We start from the raw sequence: 14,437 nt of genomic DNA on the forward strand, positions 1-14,437 counted from the left end.
TGAAAAGTCCCGGTTGATGAGTTGATTCTGACAAATCCGCATTAGTAACGGGAGCTTTTGAAGTCCCAGCTGCTGTTGAATTATTCTGTGGAGAAAAGGTCGCGCGGAATCCAGGAGGAACTTGTTTTTTCTTGTCTGTAGCAATCACTTTTTTGGTGATGTTGATTGGAGGGCTGATTGTCGGGATTTTATTCGGAATCTTAGGGGTCTTAGTAGTTGGTTTTGAACGTTTTCGCGAGTTCGCTACAAAAATAAACGGGTTCTCCTCATCTGTTGTGTCCTCGTTGTCAACTGGCAGCACTGTGAAAATGTTACTGGACTGCGGTTGGATCGGAGGCGCCGCGCCCTTTAGTATGGCGGCATAGGAACGTTTTGACCGTTCCTTCAAAGAGCGCCTTTGACTATCCCAGCGGCTCTTAAACGCCTCGCACAAGGAGATGTCTTGAGGTGAGCCCCCGCAATAGATACATTTCTGTTCTATTGCTGAGCATGCTCCATCCCCATGAACCTCCCCGCATTTGGGGCAACGCTTCTTGCTACAACAATGGGAAGCTGTATGCCCCAATTTAATGCAATTTTTGCATTCCATCGGGCGAGGCACGAAGAGCCGCACAGGAAGCCTCAAAACTCCGTCAATCAAGACGTAGTGAGGGAGGGCGGTACCCGCAAAGGTCACTCGAAATGAAGCTGAAGGCGAGTACTTTTTAACTCCTTCTACGACGGTGGTAGTATTGAGTTGGCGGCAATCCAAGATTTCGACCGAAGTCGAATCAAGGCTCTTAAATTTACCAACGCCGTGGGATTTAACGTACCCAGCCTCCAGACTCATTTCTGAGATCACGCCCTCTATCTCTACGTTTCGAGACGGAATGTAGACGTGGTACTCTAAATTAATGAATTTGCTGGCAACAATTTCATTAGCGGATTTATGATTGTCCACGACAACGCGCAACTTGTTTGGTCGCACCTTAGTAACGCAGGTTACGGAGGGCCACCTCGCCAGATCTTTAGTGATCTGCACTACGTTTAGCTGTTTGCCGTTAGCTTTGGGCCGGATGAAAACCACCCATGGCCCAGAAAAAGACGAACCATCTGTGTAGGTTCGGAGTCGAGGAGCTACACTGTCATCTGTGGGTGATGAAGAATTATTGGACGTACGAGAATGATTAGCACTTGAGGGACCAGCATCGTCTGAATCCTCCAAATGCTCTTCATTCTCGTACATGGCTTCCTTTTCGTCCACCGATGACGAGTTTAACCCCCCGCCTTCGTTCATATTTTTGCACGGGAACACGAATGTCGCCCGTGTTTAAAATATGACCGAAGCAACCAAAATTCAAAATATGTACAGGGAAATAAATAGACGAGAGAATAGTGAAAAAATGAAAAAAGAGACTTACAAAGGTTCTTGCACTTTTCAATTGCATGTATCTTCTTTTGTTCAGCAACCACGTGGTCCTTGGAAGAAGATGGCGACCAAGTTGAGTCTTTGCTGCTGATGACGCTCTTGAACGCAAACGACCGATCCACCGAGACGTCCTGTATCCTGCTACCCACGGCAAACAGCACCGGAACCAACGGTAACAGCTCCCACGTTATCCACACTCGGGTTTGTCGGGGGAACAATTAACACTTCCCCGATGGCGACAACACTCGCACCGATGATGATGGCCAGATAAAACTCACGCCAATTTCAATTTCGTGTCTCTGGAATTCGGCAAACGATTTGGTCGGTAGAAAAACAAACCACCACGTTCGGACTAACTGCACTGTCCGATTTCACAAAAGCAGCGAGTTATAATGAGAGAGATTTATGTTGTTTTAAAATAATACCTGCGACGTGTATATAATTGGATGAATTTGGAATGAATTGAAATTAAATCAACTGAGCAGTTTAAAAAAACAAAGAAACAAGTTTTTTATAAACACCTTGAGACTTTTTTTTTTCACGTGTTGGTACTGGAATAATGATCTCTGATAAAAATTCAATTCCTGATAAGATTGATCTAGTTGAAAATATAATCTGTTTTGGAAATGTTTTCTTTCCTTTCCATATCGTTAAAATTAAAATTTGTAATGGAATATTTTTTATATATGTATTTTCTACTGTGGAGCACATGAACTTTCTCTCTGTGACTTCTCTGTTGCTTTCGGTATTGTTAATGATCGTTACTAATTTTTCCTTGTTTTGGTGCTAATGATGAATGTTTAGCTGGCTGTCTGATCAGTTAGTTTTGTTTCATTTACCATTTACTTATCTTAGGTTTTTGTGAAATGAAATACTGAGTTGTTTTGGTTTTAAAGTTTTGTTCTTCATAGATTTCTGTTTAATGTTATCGTGACAGGAAATACATACAACACTTTAACAATCAGTGAAAGAAAAACATTTGAATGATTATTATCATTCATCGGCACGAACAGAAAGTTGGCTATTTGTTTTGTTTTGACATATTATTTTCCGAGAACCTGTAAACTGATTTCTTAATAGATATCGCCGCTTCTTGGTACGTTGAAAAATGGAATAAATCATTCAATGAGATGGAATTACTAAGGATCACCAGAACATCCGGAAAATATTTTAGTGTTCCTCTGATGGATGGAAACCATCCATGTCGGGAAGAGGATTGCCCCATTCACGGGCCATAATAAGAATGGTATTCTGATGCAATTTCGGCCCAATCAACGGATTCATTTGAGCCATGTAGCAGCACAACCAGCTAAGCGAATGAGGAAAAATTGTATTAACAAAAAGTATATCACGGGATCTTACTCAATACTTACAACAACCAGCAGGTGGCCGCGGTCAAGATCAGGACACACTGGACAATGCTATAAAAACATTTTTCAATCAGTTTTCCATCAGAAATATTCAAGGACATTCGTCCGACAAAGGGATTGAAGGAGTATCAGACTTACCCACGGTTTGGACCTTTCGGTGCAATGATTGGCAAAACAATGCCAACCACGCCGAAAATGACTGAGAAAATGATGATTGGCAATGCCGATGCTCCCATGATTGCTAACGAACAGAAGAAAAATGTGAATTAAATACCCGAAGTTACCAAAATTTGGCAAATTTAATGCAGCTCCAAATTTTCACCTACCTGAAATCCAAAATCGAATGCACTGGAGAAAAATATCACATGACAGTGGCCTTTGAGTGCTTTGAGTCACCACATGTGATGTTCGATTCGAGGGTGCTCATCGTGAGTTCCTCTTTGTTGTGGAAACAACGAACGTCACAGATAACGGGGACTTTTGCGAGCAAAAAAAATGTTGGTCGGTAAAATTTGCCACATAGGATCCGTGTTTGTAAATAAAGCAGCTGTTGAAACTTCGGGGAAATTTTTTAAATATTGGTGGCTTGTGTTAAATTTGTTTTTGATAGGTTTTCGTTCGGTTTTTGAATACGTGTAACTAACGCAGTTCAGCTAAATCTTCTATTAAAAGATGTAAGTTTTACGCTATCATTTTGTGTTCAAGTTCCATTCTGCTAGTAAAATTTAGCTACACGCAGAAAAATAGAAATTAGTTTCAAAGGAAAGTGCCGCAAAAACAAAGGATTTTTTCCTTTGATTTTGGGACAAATAAAAATTCCTTTGACTCAATTGCATTTTCTTTTGTTTCGAAGAAATGCTTTCCTTTGAATCAAAACTTTTTCTTTGTTCCAAATAATTAAATGCTTTTGATTCAAAAACCTTTTCGTTCAGTTTTATGAAATTTGTCTTTATTCTTACGGTATTTGGGTTTCAATTTAAAAGTATTTGTTTTTCAAATCTATTTTTGGTTTCTAAAAATTCTAGTACTACATAATAGTTTTTATCCTATTAGAAATAAAAAGAAATCAATTATAATAAAAACATTTTATTTCTCTTAAAGTACATCATTTAGATTATCGATTTTCCACAGGAAGTTCTTGATTTCTTGGTTCATCTGTAAATAAAGAAGAGAACACATAATACGGTTTATTATGAAGCTTTAAAAAAACGACATTAAGCTAAATAAGGCAATTAAAAAAAATTTAAAATCATTTGCATACATTGCATGAAAAGTACTTACTGGACGATGTTAGTTGGCGGACAATTCCATCCGAACAACTGATGAAGGGTTTCGGCGCCAGATGTTGAGTCTTCTATAGGATCGGCCCGAAGCTATTGCAACCGCATAGTTGGAGGACCGGAACATTCGGTATACAGTTACCTCTTCCAATTAGTTTGATGAATGATTGCCCTGAAAAATTTTGTTACTTAGACGGTTTATTTGAAATTAAATTAATTTTGAAAAACCTACCTAAGAGTTCACAGTCGTTTGTCCTCTCAAAGCTGTCGAAAATTTCCTACGCTGGGTACGTCTTGTGATTTCGGTGCTGGCTGGTGGTTGCGCGGCAGGAAGATTCCGGAGAAAAGAAATAGGTCTGACTGGTTGTCGGAAAAGCTTCTCGCCGACCCGTGTTTCGACAGTTTGACGAAAAAATACTTTGGTTCAAAAGAAAATTCATCTAAATCAATGAATTTTTACTTTGATTCTGAGTTAATAAAAAATTCTTTGAATTCAAATTAAATATTTTGATTTAAAAATTCGGAACATTGGTTTTATGGGAAAAAAATTCGGTTCAATATAAAACTTACTTGAATCAAGGAAATTGGATTTTGTTTCAATGTACACAAGGTTTTTGAATCAAAGATGTATTTTTTTTAGTTCAATGGTACTACTTTTCGCTGCGTGTATGTAGTACATAACTGATAACCAAAAGAAAAGTTTTTTAGTTCCATAGTTATCTAGTGTGAAACACGGCTTACATTTACAAGTAAGTTGTGCATTTTTTTTTATTTAAATTGTAAGTATTCAATCTTCTTGAACCAGACACTAAATCAAAAGAAAAAATCTAATAAATAATATTCGTTTAATAGCGCACGTTTTCTTTCCGTTTACTTTTTGATTATGTTCCAGGAAAAAAAATTTTCGAAGTAATATGAAAATATGTTGGTCCAATTCTCGTATAAATTAGACCCATCAGTAATACAATTGCTCAAGGAGCATCTGTGGCCCTGGTTAACAAAAAATCCACAAAATAACAAAAACGAAATAAATAACAAAAACGAAATAAATAACAAAAAATTATAAAAATGTCAAAATTGACGAAAATGACAAAATGGACAAAAATAACTTATGTAACGAGAAAAATTACAAAATTGACAAAAGTTACATATGTGACTTGATGAAATCACATAAAAAATGATATACTTAAATGACAAAAATGGTAAAAATGACAACAGTTAAAAAATGACAATAATGACAAAAATAACAAAAGTTTGACAATTGAAGAAAAAAAAATTACATAAATGACTAAATTGAAAAAAAGTAACATAAGTGACAAAAATAAAAAAAAAAGGCAAAATCATGGCACCTTGTGGTTTTCACATTTCCTTAAAATCTCTTACTAGGGGGTAGGGAGGGTTTCCAAAAATCTTACGTAAGAAATATTACATTAAAAATTCATCATAGCCACAGCCATACGAAACCATATTACTCAGGTTTTATTTTACTCACTACCTATTTGTTGGTTAATTTTGATGTTATGTTATTTATCTTTTAATGTCTTTGAATTAATAAAAAAAATTGCAGGATCTATAAAATTTATAGAAAATCAATTCAAACCAAAAACACTAAATTAAAAAAGATCGTCGCTTTTCGTTTTTCATCATAACAATCTTTTCAATTGAGAAATTTATAAAAACAACAAGGAAAATGGCGCATTGTGACACCACGAATTGAATCCATCATATTTCGAAAATGACTTCATTCAGAAAAAATCTTTAAAAAATCAATATAAGGATTTTAAATAATGAATTTCTAGAAAGTTTTTTCAGTGATAGACACTACCAACTCTAAATTTTACAACAGATTTACCAAAAAAAAAAAAATTCTAAAACTTTAAAAACGTGAGATCTTACTAGGGGGGGAGGTGGGGTTTTGAAAAATCTTACTTTGTCTTACCAGGGGAGGAGAGAGGGTTGAAAATTTTCAAAATCGTGCTTACGTAATAAGTGAACGACCCCAAAACTAAAACCTTTTTAATAAGGTTACCAGCAATTTTTCAGCACATATTCTGGCCGGAAAAATCCGGACTATTTTATCTGAAAGCCTGGCAAAATCCGGGCATTTCATTTCAAAATTGTCGATTAAAAATCCGGGCAATATTGTTGCAATTGAATTTATATTTTTCTTTGATAGTCCCTAAATTGATATGATACGAGCAATTGGCATTATTAACTCAATAAAAACCCATCCCCATGTAGATTTTTGGAAGCGTGCACAAAAATAAAATAAAAACCCCAAAAATAAGTGAAATATACTCCAAGTGTAAAAGGAGTGAGTAAATTAAAATCAGCGTGCAGAAACCGAAAGAAAAAACAAAACAAAACGAAACGACCGAAAACCGCATTGTCGTTTCCGCAACACACCACACAAGTTCGTGGTGGGAAAAAATAGTTCTGTCGCCCGGGGGAGAACCGCGTGGGAAGTGCGCCGTAGAAAACCGATTCAAGGTACGTGGCACCATCACATTTTACGTGCGTGATTTAATTAGGGCATTATTACAGCCACTACAATGCGAAAAGCCAGGCCAGGCCAGGCCACGTGCAGCCGCTTTACCGGTCAATTCGAGGACGGAAAAGGCATCAAGCCTAAAAAGGTAACACCTGCAGCGAAGAACCTAGAGCTAACCCGACTTTCTATCGCCCATAGGGTAGCCCCAGCCGGGAATCCCGGTCCAGAAGAAGCCAAAAAGAACGGCAAAAGGGTCGCACAAGAAGGTAAAGGAGAATTTAAAAATAAAACGTGGCCACAAGAAACTAATTTCGGCTTTTCGCAGGCGGCCCTTTCTTTTTTCCCCATCTGTTTCTTTTTACCCCATCTACCATCACGATCTCGACCTCGGTGGCAAAAATCCCAGGGCTGACTGGCGACGTCGGTGCTCCGGTAAAGAGCGATCGACAGTGAGAATTTTCACCAGCAGGATTGTTCCTCTTCGGTGCTCCAGGGCGGTCGAGTTTTGAAGAAGAGCACCACCAGTGGCTCTCAATAGGTGCTCCCGGCGACAAACAACCGCAGGCGGAAGGAAGACGCCTCTGGTGGTTCTCAGGCGGTGATCCGAATAAGGGAGAAGGAGAGGCTAAACCAGCCTAGCTGATTGTCGCTCCGTGCGAAGAGTGACGAGAAAAAGGGGAAGAAGCGGCTCACTACTGGAACCCAGGCGGCGCTACGGGCAGGAGGGCGTCCGAAAACGGAAGCAGCAGCACCGGCGGCGCTATTCCGTCAGTGCGCCAGGTGGCGTGGAGTGGCTGAAGCCAAACAGCACCAGTTGTGCTATTCAGGTGGCGGCAAAGGTTGCTGCAAACCGAGGCAACCGCAGTTCGGGGCGAATAGCAACTGGCAAGGAAGCAGCTACGCAGGGGCGCGTCCGCGTCACTGCAGGGGCGACGCGTTGTCGAGCAGGCGTGATCCACACGGAGCAAATTCCCACAGTGGGACCGGCGAGGCCGAGGCGGAGGAGATCCCTCCAGGGACGACGAAATGAAGAGCGGTAAGTGCACGCAATTCGGGGAAGAGTGGGAGAGTTGATTGCTAAAAATGCCATAATATAAGCCAAAATTTCTAGAAAATTTATATTCTAATTTTTGTGGCATCGACCACAGATCTGCCTCTATTACAAATGGCGCCCAACAAAACGAACCTATTTATTCAATTATTGTTCGTTTAAGTTACTTGATGTTAGTAATCACAATTTTTATTATTATTTTGTGAATACGTTCATGATTATTACGATTATTATTGTCTGTTGATAATCATTATTATTATCGCTCTTTTTTGGAATATCGTATCATTCTTCTTATTATCGTATCGTAATTTTGTAATCTGTAAGTCCACATTTGTCTGGTTTTTTGATCCTAATAAACCTAATAATGAATAAACAAATTGATTTGTATCATCTTAATGATGAGGAGATGGAATATGAATTGGCCTTGCGCCATGTTACGAATCTAGCCCCCTGCTCTAGAAGAGCTAGGGTTGTCAAGTTAAAAGCCCTTGTCCAAGAGGACACCCTTAGAGACACCATTTATGTTAATTCAGAACACGTAATGTCGCCGGAGTTGAACATCGAGGTCTGCCAGAGGGCAGTTGTAGAATTGAGGAATCATGTTGATTCAGCCACGCAGAATAGAAACGCCGATCAAATGGCTTGCGCGAAATCGAGATTGCTTCATTACCGGCAAAGATTATCACTGATTCCAGTGGTCGCGAGTTTAGAGGAAACGCGTAGGGTCGTGTGCGAGCTTGTAGAGACGCTGCTAGCTCAGATAGAGTGCGTGAACAGTGCAGTCAATATGGTGCTAAGTGAAACGGAAAACACTAGTCTTTCTACTAGTGTCCCGACCATCCAGGCAGAGAACAGTAGCAGTAGGGATGCCTGCGATGCGTTGACGATTCCACCGAGGCCACAAGCAGCCGGAAACGATGAAGGAGCACGAGCACGGATGCAAGAAGCGGATGTTGAGCCGTCTTCTCTTCCGTTCCAAGGAGGCAGACAAGGACAGAGGGACTCGGAGGAAGTAATCATCCGGAGGTCGGGTAGTTCGGCTGGTATAGCTGCTGTGAACGTTCTGGACGAACTGCGGTTCGACATTCAACAACGACAAAGAAGGCAGCAGCAGTTGAACGACAGCTTTACAAACCGAAGTGGTAGCAACTACGACAGGCGGATGCAGAAGGCGATTCACAATTGGCCTTTCAAGTTCCGAGGCGAAAAGGACACCACGTCCCTCAACATTTTCCTAGACCGAGTGGAGACGTTTGCCAGATCAGAGGGAATCGACGATCAGACACTTCTGGCTTCCATAAAGCACCTGTTGCTTGAAGACGCCCTCGACTGGTACTCAAGAGCACTTGCCCAACGTCGCCTGTATTCCTGGCAAGCATTCAAGCAAGAAATTCGACGGGAATTCCTGCCTAGCGGGTATGCTCAGATCCTGAGGTTGGAAGCCAGCTTCCGTTTTCAAGGTGCCAACGAAACGTTCGATAAGTTCTTCCGTGACATCTCTACACTATTCCGCTTCATCGATCCACCACTTACGGAAGAGGAGAAGTTGTTCATAGTCAAGAAAAATATGAACATGGACTATGCAACAATAGTAACAGCCGCTCAGCCTAAGACACTGATGGACCTGGTCAACGTCTGCAGCAACTTCGACGAGACAAGGCTATTACTGAACCAGCAGCGTAGGATTCCAATTCCGCACAACAGCTTACTAGAACCGAACTTCGCAACACCAGCAACAACAAGTCGATCTCAGCCACATCAGCAGCAGCGCTTCGGGAGATTGCAAGCAGTGGAGGCGGACGAGCAGTTGTACGGAGCCACGTCATACTCAGCACCATCGCATCGGCTTCCAATACAACAGCCACGCTTCAACAGAGTACATGCGGTGGAGAACGAGGCCCAGCAAGGTGCGGCTTCAATGTCAGCTATCCAAACTGAAGCAGATCTAGTGGATCCAGAAGAAGCAAACGGTTTGCAAGGGGACTTCAACCAGCTGTACGAGCAAGTTTGTGCCATGAAGCTTCAACTGGAGCGCAGATCGAATCGTTTCAATACAGGACTACAGCAGCAACACTCTCAACAACGACCGGAACAGCGTCAGCAACCGCCTACAACTTCGGCAGGTCAGAACAATTTGGTGAATCGGCAAGGCAGTCAAGCGGAGAGCTATCGAATACAACATCCGTTGCAACAGCAAGCTAAATGGGCTCCGCGACAGCAGCCTCAACAGCAGCAGCTTCAACAGCAGCAGCTTCAACAACAGCAGCCTCAACGGCAATTCCAACAGCACTATCAACCACAGCTCCAGAACCAGCAGCTTCAGCAAGCAGGCAGCAACATTGTTACATTCAGTAATTGTTCGAGCTTTCTGGTATGGTATCTGAGCAAAATCATAAGTTATAAGTATTAACCCAGTCCCTTATAAGCAATAATAAGCGTGCAGTCAAAAACACTGAACGAAAAGAAACTCAAAATATGCGATATGATTATATGAAAAATCATTATCTTTCTGCAAAGTTGGCAGCAGTGTAGCTGTCAGTCGGCACTAACACCACCAACACTTTGCCGCCAAAAAAGTCAGAAGTGAAAAGCGAGTGGCAAGTGGTGGACGATTCGCAAACTCACGGCACGCGATTTTGCCAAAATTTGGAAAGTGCTGCAGACATCGTTCCACTACAGGGCCAGAAAGAAGTTCCGGGACCGGTACCGCTGGCAGTCAAGCGTGCACGTGCGAAGTTGTTCCTCGGCCACCATTATCCGGATCGACGCTGAAGGCCACGAAACAAGTCGCCAAGACCATCAACCAACACCAAAGGGGTCTCAGTGAGTAAACCTTCTCCGTTTTAATTATTGTCGCCTTATTGGAATGTTCAATTCCGACAGGACCCCTTTTGTGGAAGGCTCATCCTCGAGCTGCATCGTGGCTGCGGCGACATTTCCTGGAAGCCTCACTTCATTCTGGAGACTTCCGAGAACCTTTTGCTGACGTTTTTCCGGACTCACCGAAAAGTCCGTTTGAACAGGCACGCTTGCCACTACTGGAGGCGATTTTCGGGTGCTAGTTGGAGAAGCACAATATTGTGTGGTGGAGCAGAAACAACAAAAGGCGACAATCCCGGCAAAAGATTCCAGAATTCGCCTGACTCAAGAATCCTTTTGGTTCTGATGACCAATTGTCGGCCAGAAGTCATCGCGATGTGCACTAAGTCCGACACCGTTTGTCGGAGTTGGGTGAACGACAAAACAAGCTTGCAACGAGGGAAAGGTGGTACGCGACTGCCACTGCACGCGGAAGTCACCTTGCGATCACGGAGCGAGGTGTGGTTTCCTTGCCGGATGACAGCAGAAACAAGAAGTGTGCGATTCTTGTCGTGTTCAGGCGTAATGTGGTTAGCCAGCCACAGCGGAAAGGAGTCAAAATTCTCCAATGGACAGAAATCGTGGAAAAGGAGTGCGGGATCGATATCGGGTGGAGCCAAAGTGGATCAGCGGAACTGCGATCGCTCCGGGACGCCGGACGCGACCATCAAGGAGCGCATCCTATGCGCGTTCTCAATAGCATCGGTCGATCGAAACCCGATGCCTGTAGGCGAGCAATCCGAGCGCAAGGATCAACTCAAGAAGTTCAGCGAGAGGAGGAGGAATAGGTTGGCTCCACTTACACGCACCAGGAGGGCCACTCATCCAACTAAAAAGCAGCAGCACGTAAGTCACGCTTACTTTTATGCCCTGCAGGGACAATAAAATGGGTTACACCTGATTTCGCAACACTTTCTTGCCGAAACATAATTCACGCATTTAATTTATTTTTTGAGGCACCGAAAGCCATCAATTTTCTTGTCACAAATGGCGCCCAACAAAACGAACCTATTTTATTCTGTTTACGTTCGTTAATGTTATTGAAGTATTCACAATCATTATTATTTTGTGATTATGTTTTAGTGTTTAATATTTAAATATCGCTCTAGTTAAATATACCGTATCGAATTTGGTGAAGTATCTTGATAATATTTCACACTTTACTGGTTTTTACATTGAGATCCGTTACAAAGAACTATAATCGTACCTAGAACAATAACAAACTAGAAACGAGCTATGTCAACTATCTAAGGTAGTGAACAACATCATCGTACAAAACACGCCAGACGTTAACACCACTTTTTTACTGCGTGAGGCCACTTCTGAAATTCTTCACATTAGCAGTCGTCATCCCGATTTGGTCAGACAAGATGGTGACTCACCCGATTTTGACATTACCACCTATTTCGACTAAATTCATCTGATCACGACAAAAGCGGGGACTGCTGAGATCTAGCAGCAAACACCTGTATACCGATTTTTCATCACCGATTCTGACGCTACTAATTTTGACACAACCAATTATGAAAATCCCGATTGAGACCACATCGATTTTGACATCACCGATCTTGACATTACCGATTGCGACCACTGCCGATTACGACGAACCTTCCGGTTCAAAGCGCAGAACAAAATGTTATCTGCGACACATCGGTTGACATACAAACCGGATCATGCACAGTCGTTAAGGGGGTCACCAAGAAAATTCTAAAGGAACGCGATCTGGAGGCGCGGTAAAACCTCTATCTTGGACTCTTCGTGACTAAGAGGTCTAAATCCCTCTTTTCCCTAGACTTCTGTTGCTTCGTTTTAACCAGTACCACCTAAACTTCGTTATGTTTATTCCTATTTGTAAGATCTGGGCCATTATTCTTTTCAATGGCTATTAGATCTAGGATTATTGTTAAGCTGCTAAAGTGAAAGTAATATTGCTGGATTTAAATTAGGATTCGATGGACAATTTTGTCAGGTTTTCTGATACTTTTCGACACAATCTGCCATAATATGTTGGCTTAGAGTTATATTATATTTGTATATTTGCCATGACTCGATGGCTTTGAGTTTTGTTTATGTATTCGTTTGTTTATTGAGCTTAAGACACCTTTCTAGTGGGTGATTTGCCTCCAAGCTTGCCTTGGAGTGTAGTCGAACTCTCCATCGAACCCTTTGTGACGTTTTTGAAATTTCTGCCCAAGCAGCAATGTTGTGTTACATTCAGTAATTGTTCGAGCTTTCTGGTATGGTATCTGAGCAAAATCATAAGTTATAAGTATTAACCCAGTCCCTTATAAGCAATAATAAGCGTGCAGTCAAAAACACTGAACGAAAAGAAACTCAAAATATGCGATATGATTATATGAAAAATCATTATCTTTCTGCAAAGTTGGCAGCAGTGTAGCTGTCAGTCGGCACTAACACCACCAACACTTTGCCGCCAAAAAAGTCAGAAGTGAAAAGCGAGTGGCAAGTGGTGGACGATTCGCAAACTCACGGCACGCGATTTTGCCAAAATTTGGAAAGTGCTGCAGACATCGTTCCACTACAGGGCCAGAAAGAAGTTCCGGGACCGGTACCGCTGGCAGTCAAGCGTGCACGTGCGAAGTTGTTCCTCGGCCACCATTATCCGGATCGACGCTGAAGGCCACGAAACAAGTCGCCAAGACCATCAACCAACACCAAAGGGGTCTCAGTGAGTAAACCTTCTCCGTTTTAATTATTGTCGCCTTATTGGAATGTTCAATTCCGACAGGACCCCTTTTGTGGAAGGCTCATCCTCGAGCTGCATCGTGGCTGCGGCGACATTTCCTGGAAGCCTCACTTCATTCTGGAGACTTCCGAGAACCTTTTGCTGACGTTTTTCCGGACTCACCGAAAAGTCCGTTTGAACAGGCACGCTTGCCACTACTGGAGGCGATTTTCGGGTGCTAGTTGGAGAAGCACAATATTGTGTGGTGGAGCAGAAACAACAAAAGGCGACAATCCCGGCAAAAGATTCCAGAATTCGCCTGACTCAAGAATCCTTTTGGTTCTGATGACCAATTGTCGGCCAGAAGTCATCGCGATGTGCACTAAGTCCGACACCGTTTGTCGGAGTTGGGTGAACGACAAAACAAGCTTGCAACGAGGGAAAGGTGGTACGCGACTGCCACTGCACGCGGAAGTCACCTTGCGATCACGGAGCGAGGTGTGGTTTCCTTGCCGGATGACAGCAGAAACAAGAAGTGTGCGATTCTTGTCGTGTTCAGGCGTAATGTGGTTAGCCAGCCACAGCGGAAAGGAGTCAAAATTCTCCAATGGACAGAAATCGTGGAAAAGGAGTGCGGGATCGATATCGGGTGGAGCCAAAGTGGATCAGCGGAACTGCGATCGCTCCGGGACGCCGGACGCGACCATCAAGGAGCGCATCCTATGCGCGTTCTCAATAGCATCGGTCGATCGAAACCCGATGCCTGTAGGCGAGCAATCCGAGCGCAAGGATCAACTCAAGAAGTTCAGCGAGAGGAGGAGGAATAGGTTGGCTCCACTTACACGCACCAGGAGGGCCACTCATCCAACTAAAAAGCAGCAGCACGTAAGTCACGCTTACTTTTATGCCCTGCAGGGACAATAAAATGGGTTACACCTGATTTCGCAACACTTTCTTGCCGAAACATAATTCACGCATTTAATTTATTTTTTGAGGCACCGAAAGCCATCAATTTTCTTGTCACAACATGTACGATCTAGATCCTGTTCAGCATACAGCGTACCGCCCAGCGCTTTGCTGGAACTGCGATGAGGAGGGGCATAGGTTTCCGGATTGCACGAAGGCACAGGCAATTCTCTTTTGCTACAGATGCGGTCGAAAAGGTTACACGTTACGCAGCTGTCTTGTTTGTAACAGTGAAGCGGAAAACGCCGCAGCGAGGAGGTGGTAGATGGAGGGCCAGATTCTTCGCAACACAGCTATCAACCTTCAATACCTCCCGATTTACAAGA

General features: G+C 42.6%; 2 protein-coding genes across 4 annotated transcripts in view; one reads left to right on the forward strand and one right to left on the reverse strand.

Annotated features, from left to right (window-relative positions):
• Positions 1 to 2,432: 2,432 nt before the first annotated feature.
• The window catches only part of LOC129756308 (V-type proton ATPase subunit e 2-like), a 404,689-nt gene continuing 392,684 nt past the window's right edge, over positions 2,433 to 14,437 (reverse strand). For all 3 annotated transcript variants that reach the window (XM_055753153.1, XM_055753152.1, XM_055753154.1), the window contains exons 2-4: positions 2,917 to 3,021; positions 2,782 to 2,829; positions 2,433 to 2,717 (exon numbers count right to left, since the gene is read on the reverse strand). In XM_055753153.1, coding sequence (XP_055609128.1) covers positions 2,579 to 2,717; positions 2,782 to 2,829; positions 2,917 to 3,014 — 285 coding nt within the window. In that variant the 5' untranslated portion in view covers positions 3,015 to 3,021 and the 3' untranslated portion in view covers positions 2,433 to 2,578. The remainder of the gene's footprint in view (positions 2,718 to 2,781; positions 2,830 to 2,916; positions 3,022 to 14,437) is intronic.
• LOC129756298 (sodium-independent sulfate anion transporter) overlaps positions 3,321 to 14,437 on the forward strand; it is a 42,598-nt gene continuing 31,481 nt past the window's right edge. Inside the window, exon 1 of the mRNA XM_055753140.1 lies at positions 3,321 to 3,452. The gene's annotated coding sequence lies outside the window, so the exon portion shown is untranslated. The remainder of the gene's footprint in view (positions 3,453 to 14,437) is intronic.

This window comes from Uranotaenia lowii, chromosome 3 (assembly GCF_029784155.1).
Source record: "Uranotaenia lowii strain MFRU-FL chromosome 3, ASM2978415v1, whole genome shotgun sequence".
Taxonomy (NCBI): Eukaryota; Metazoa; Arthropoda; class Insecta; order Diptera; family Culicidae; genus Uranotaenia; species Uranotaenia lowii.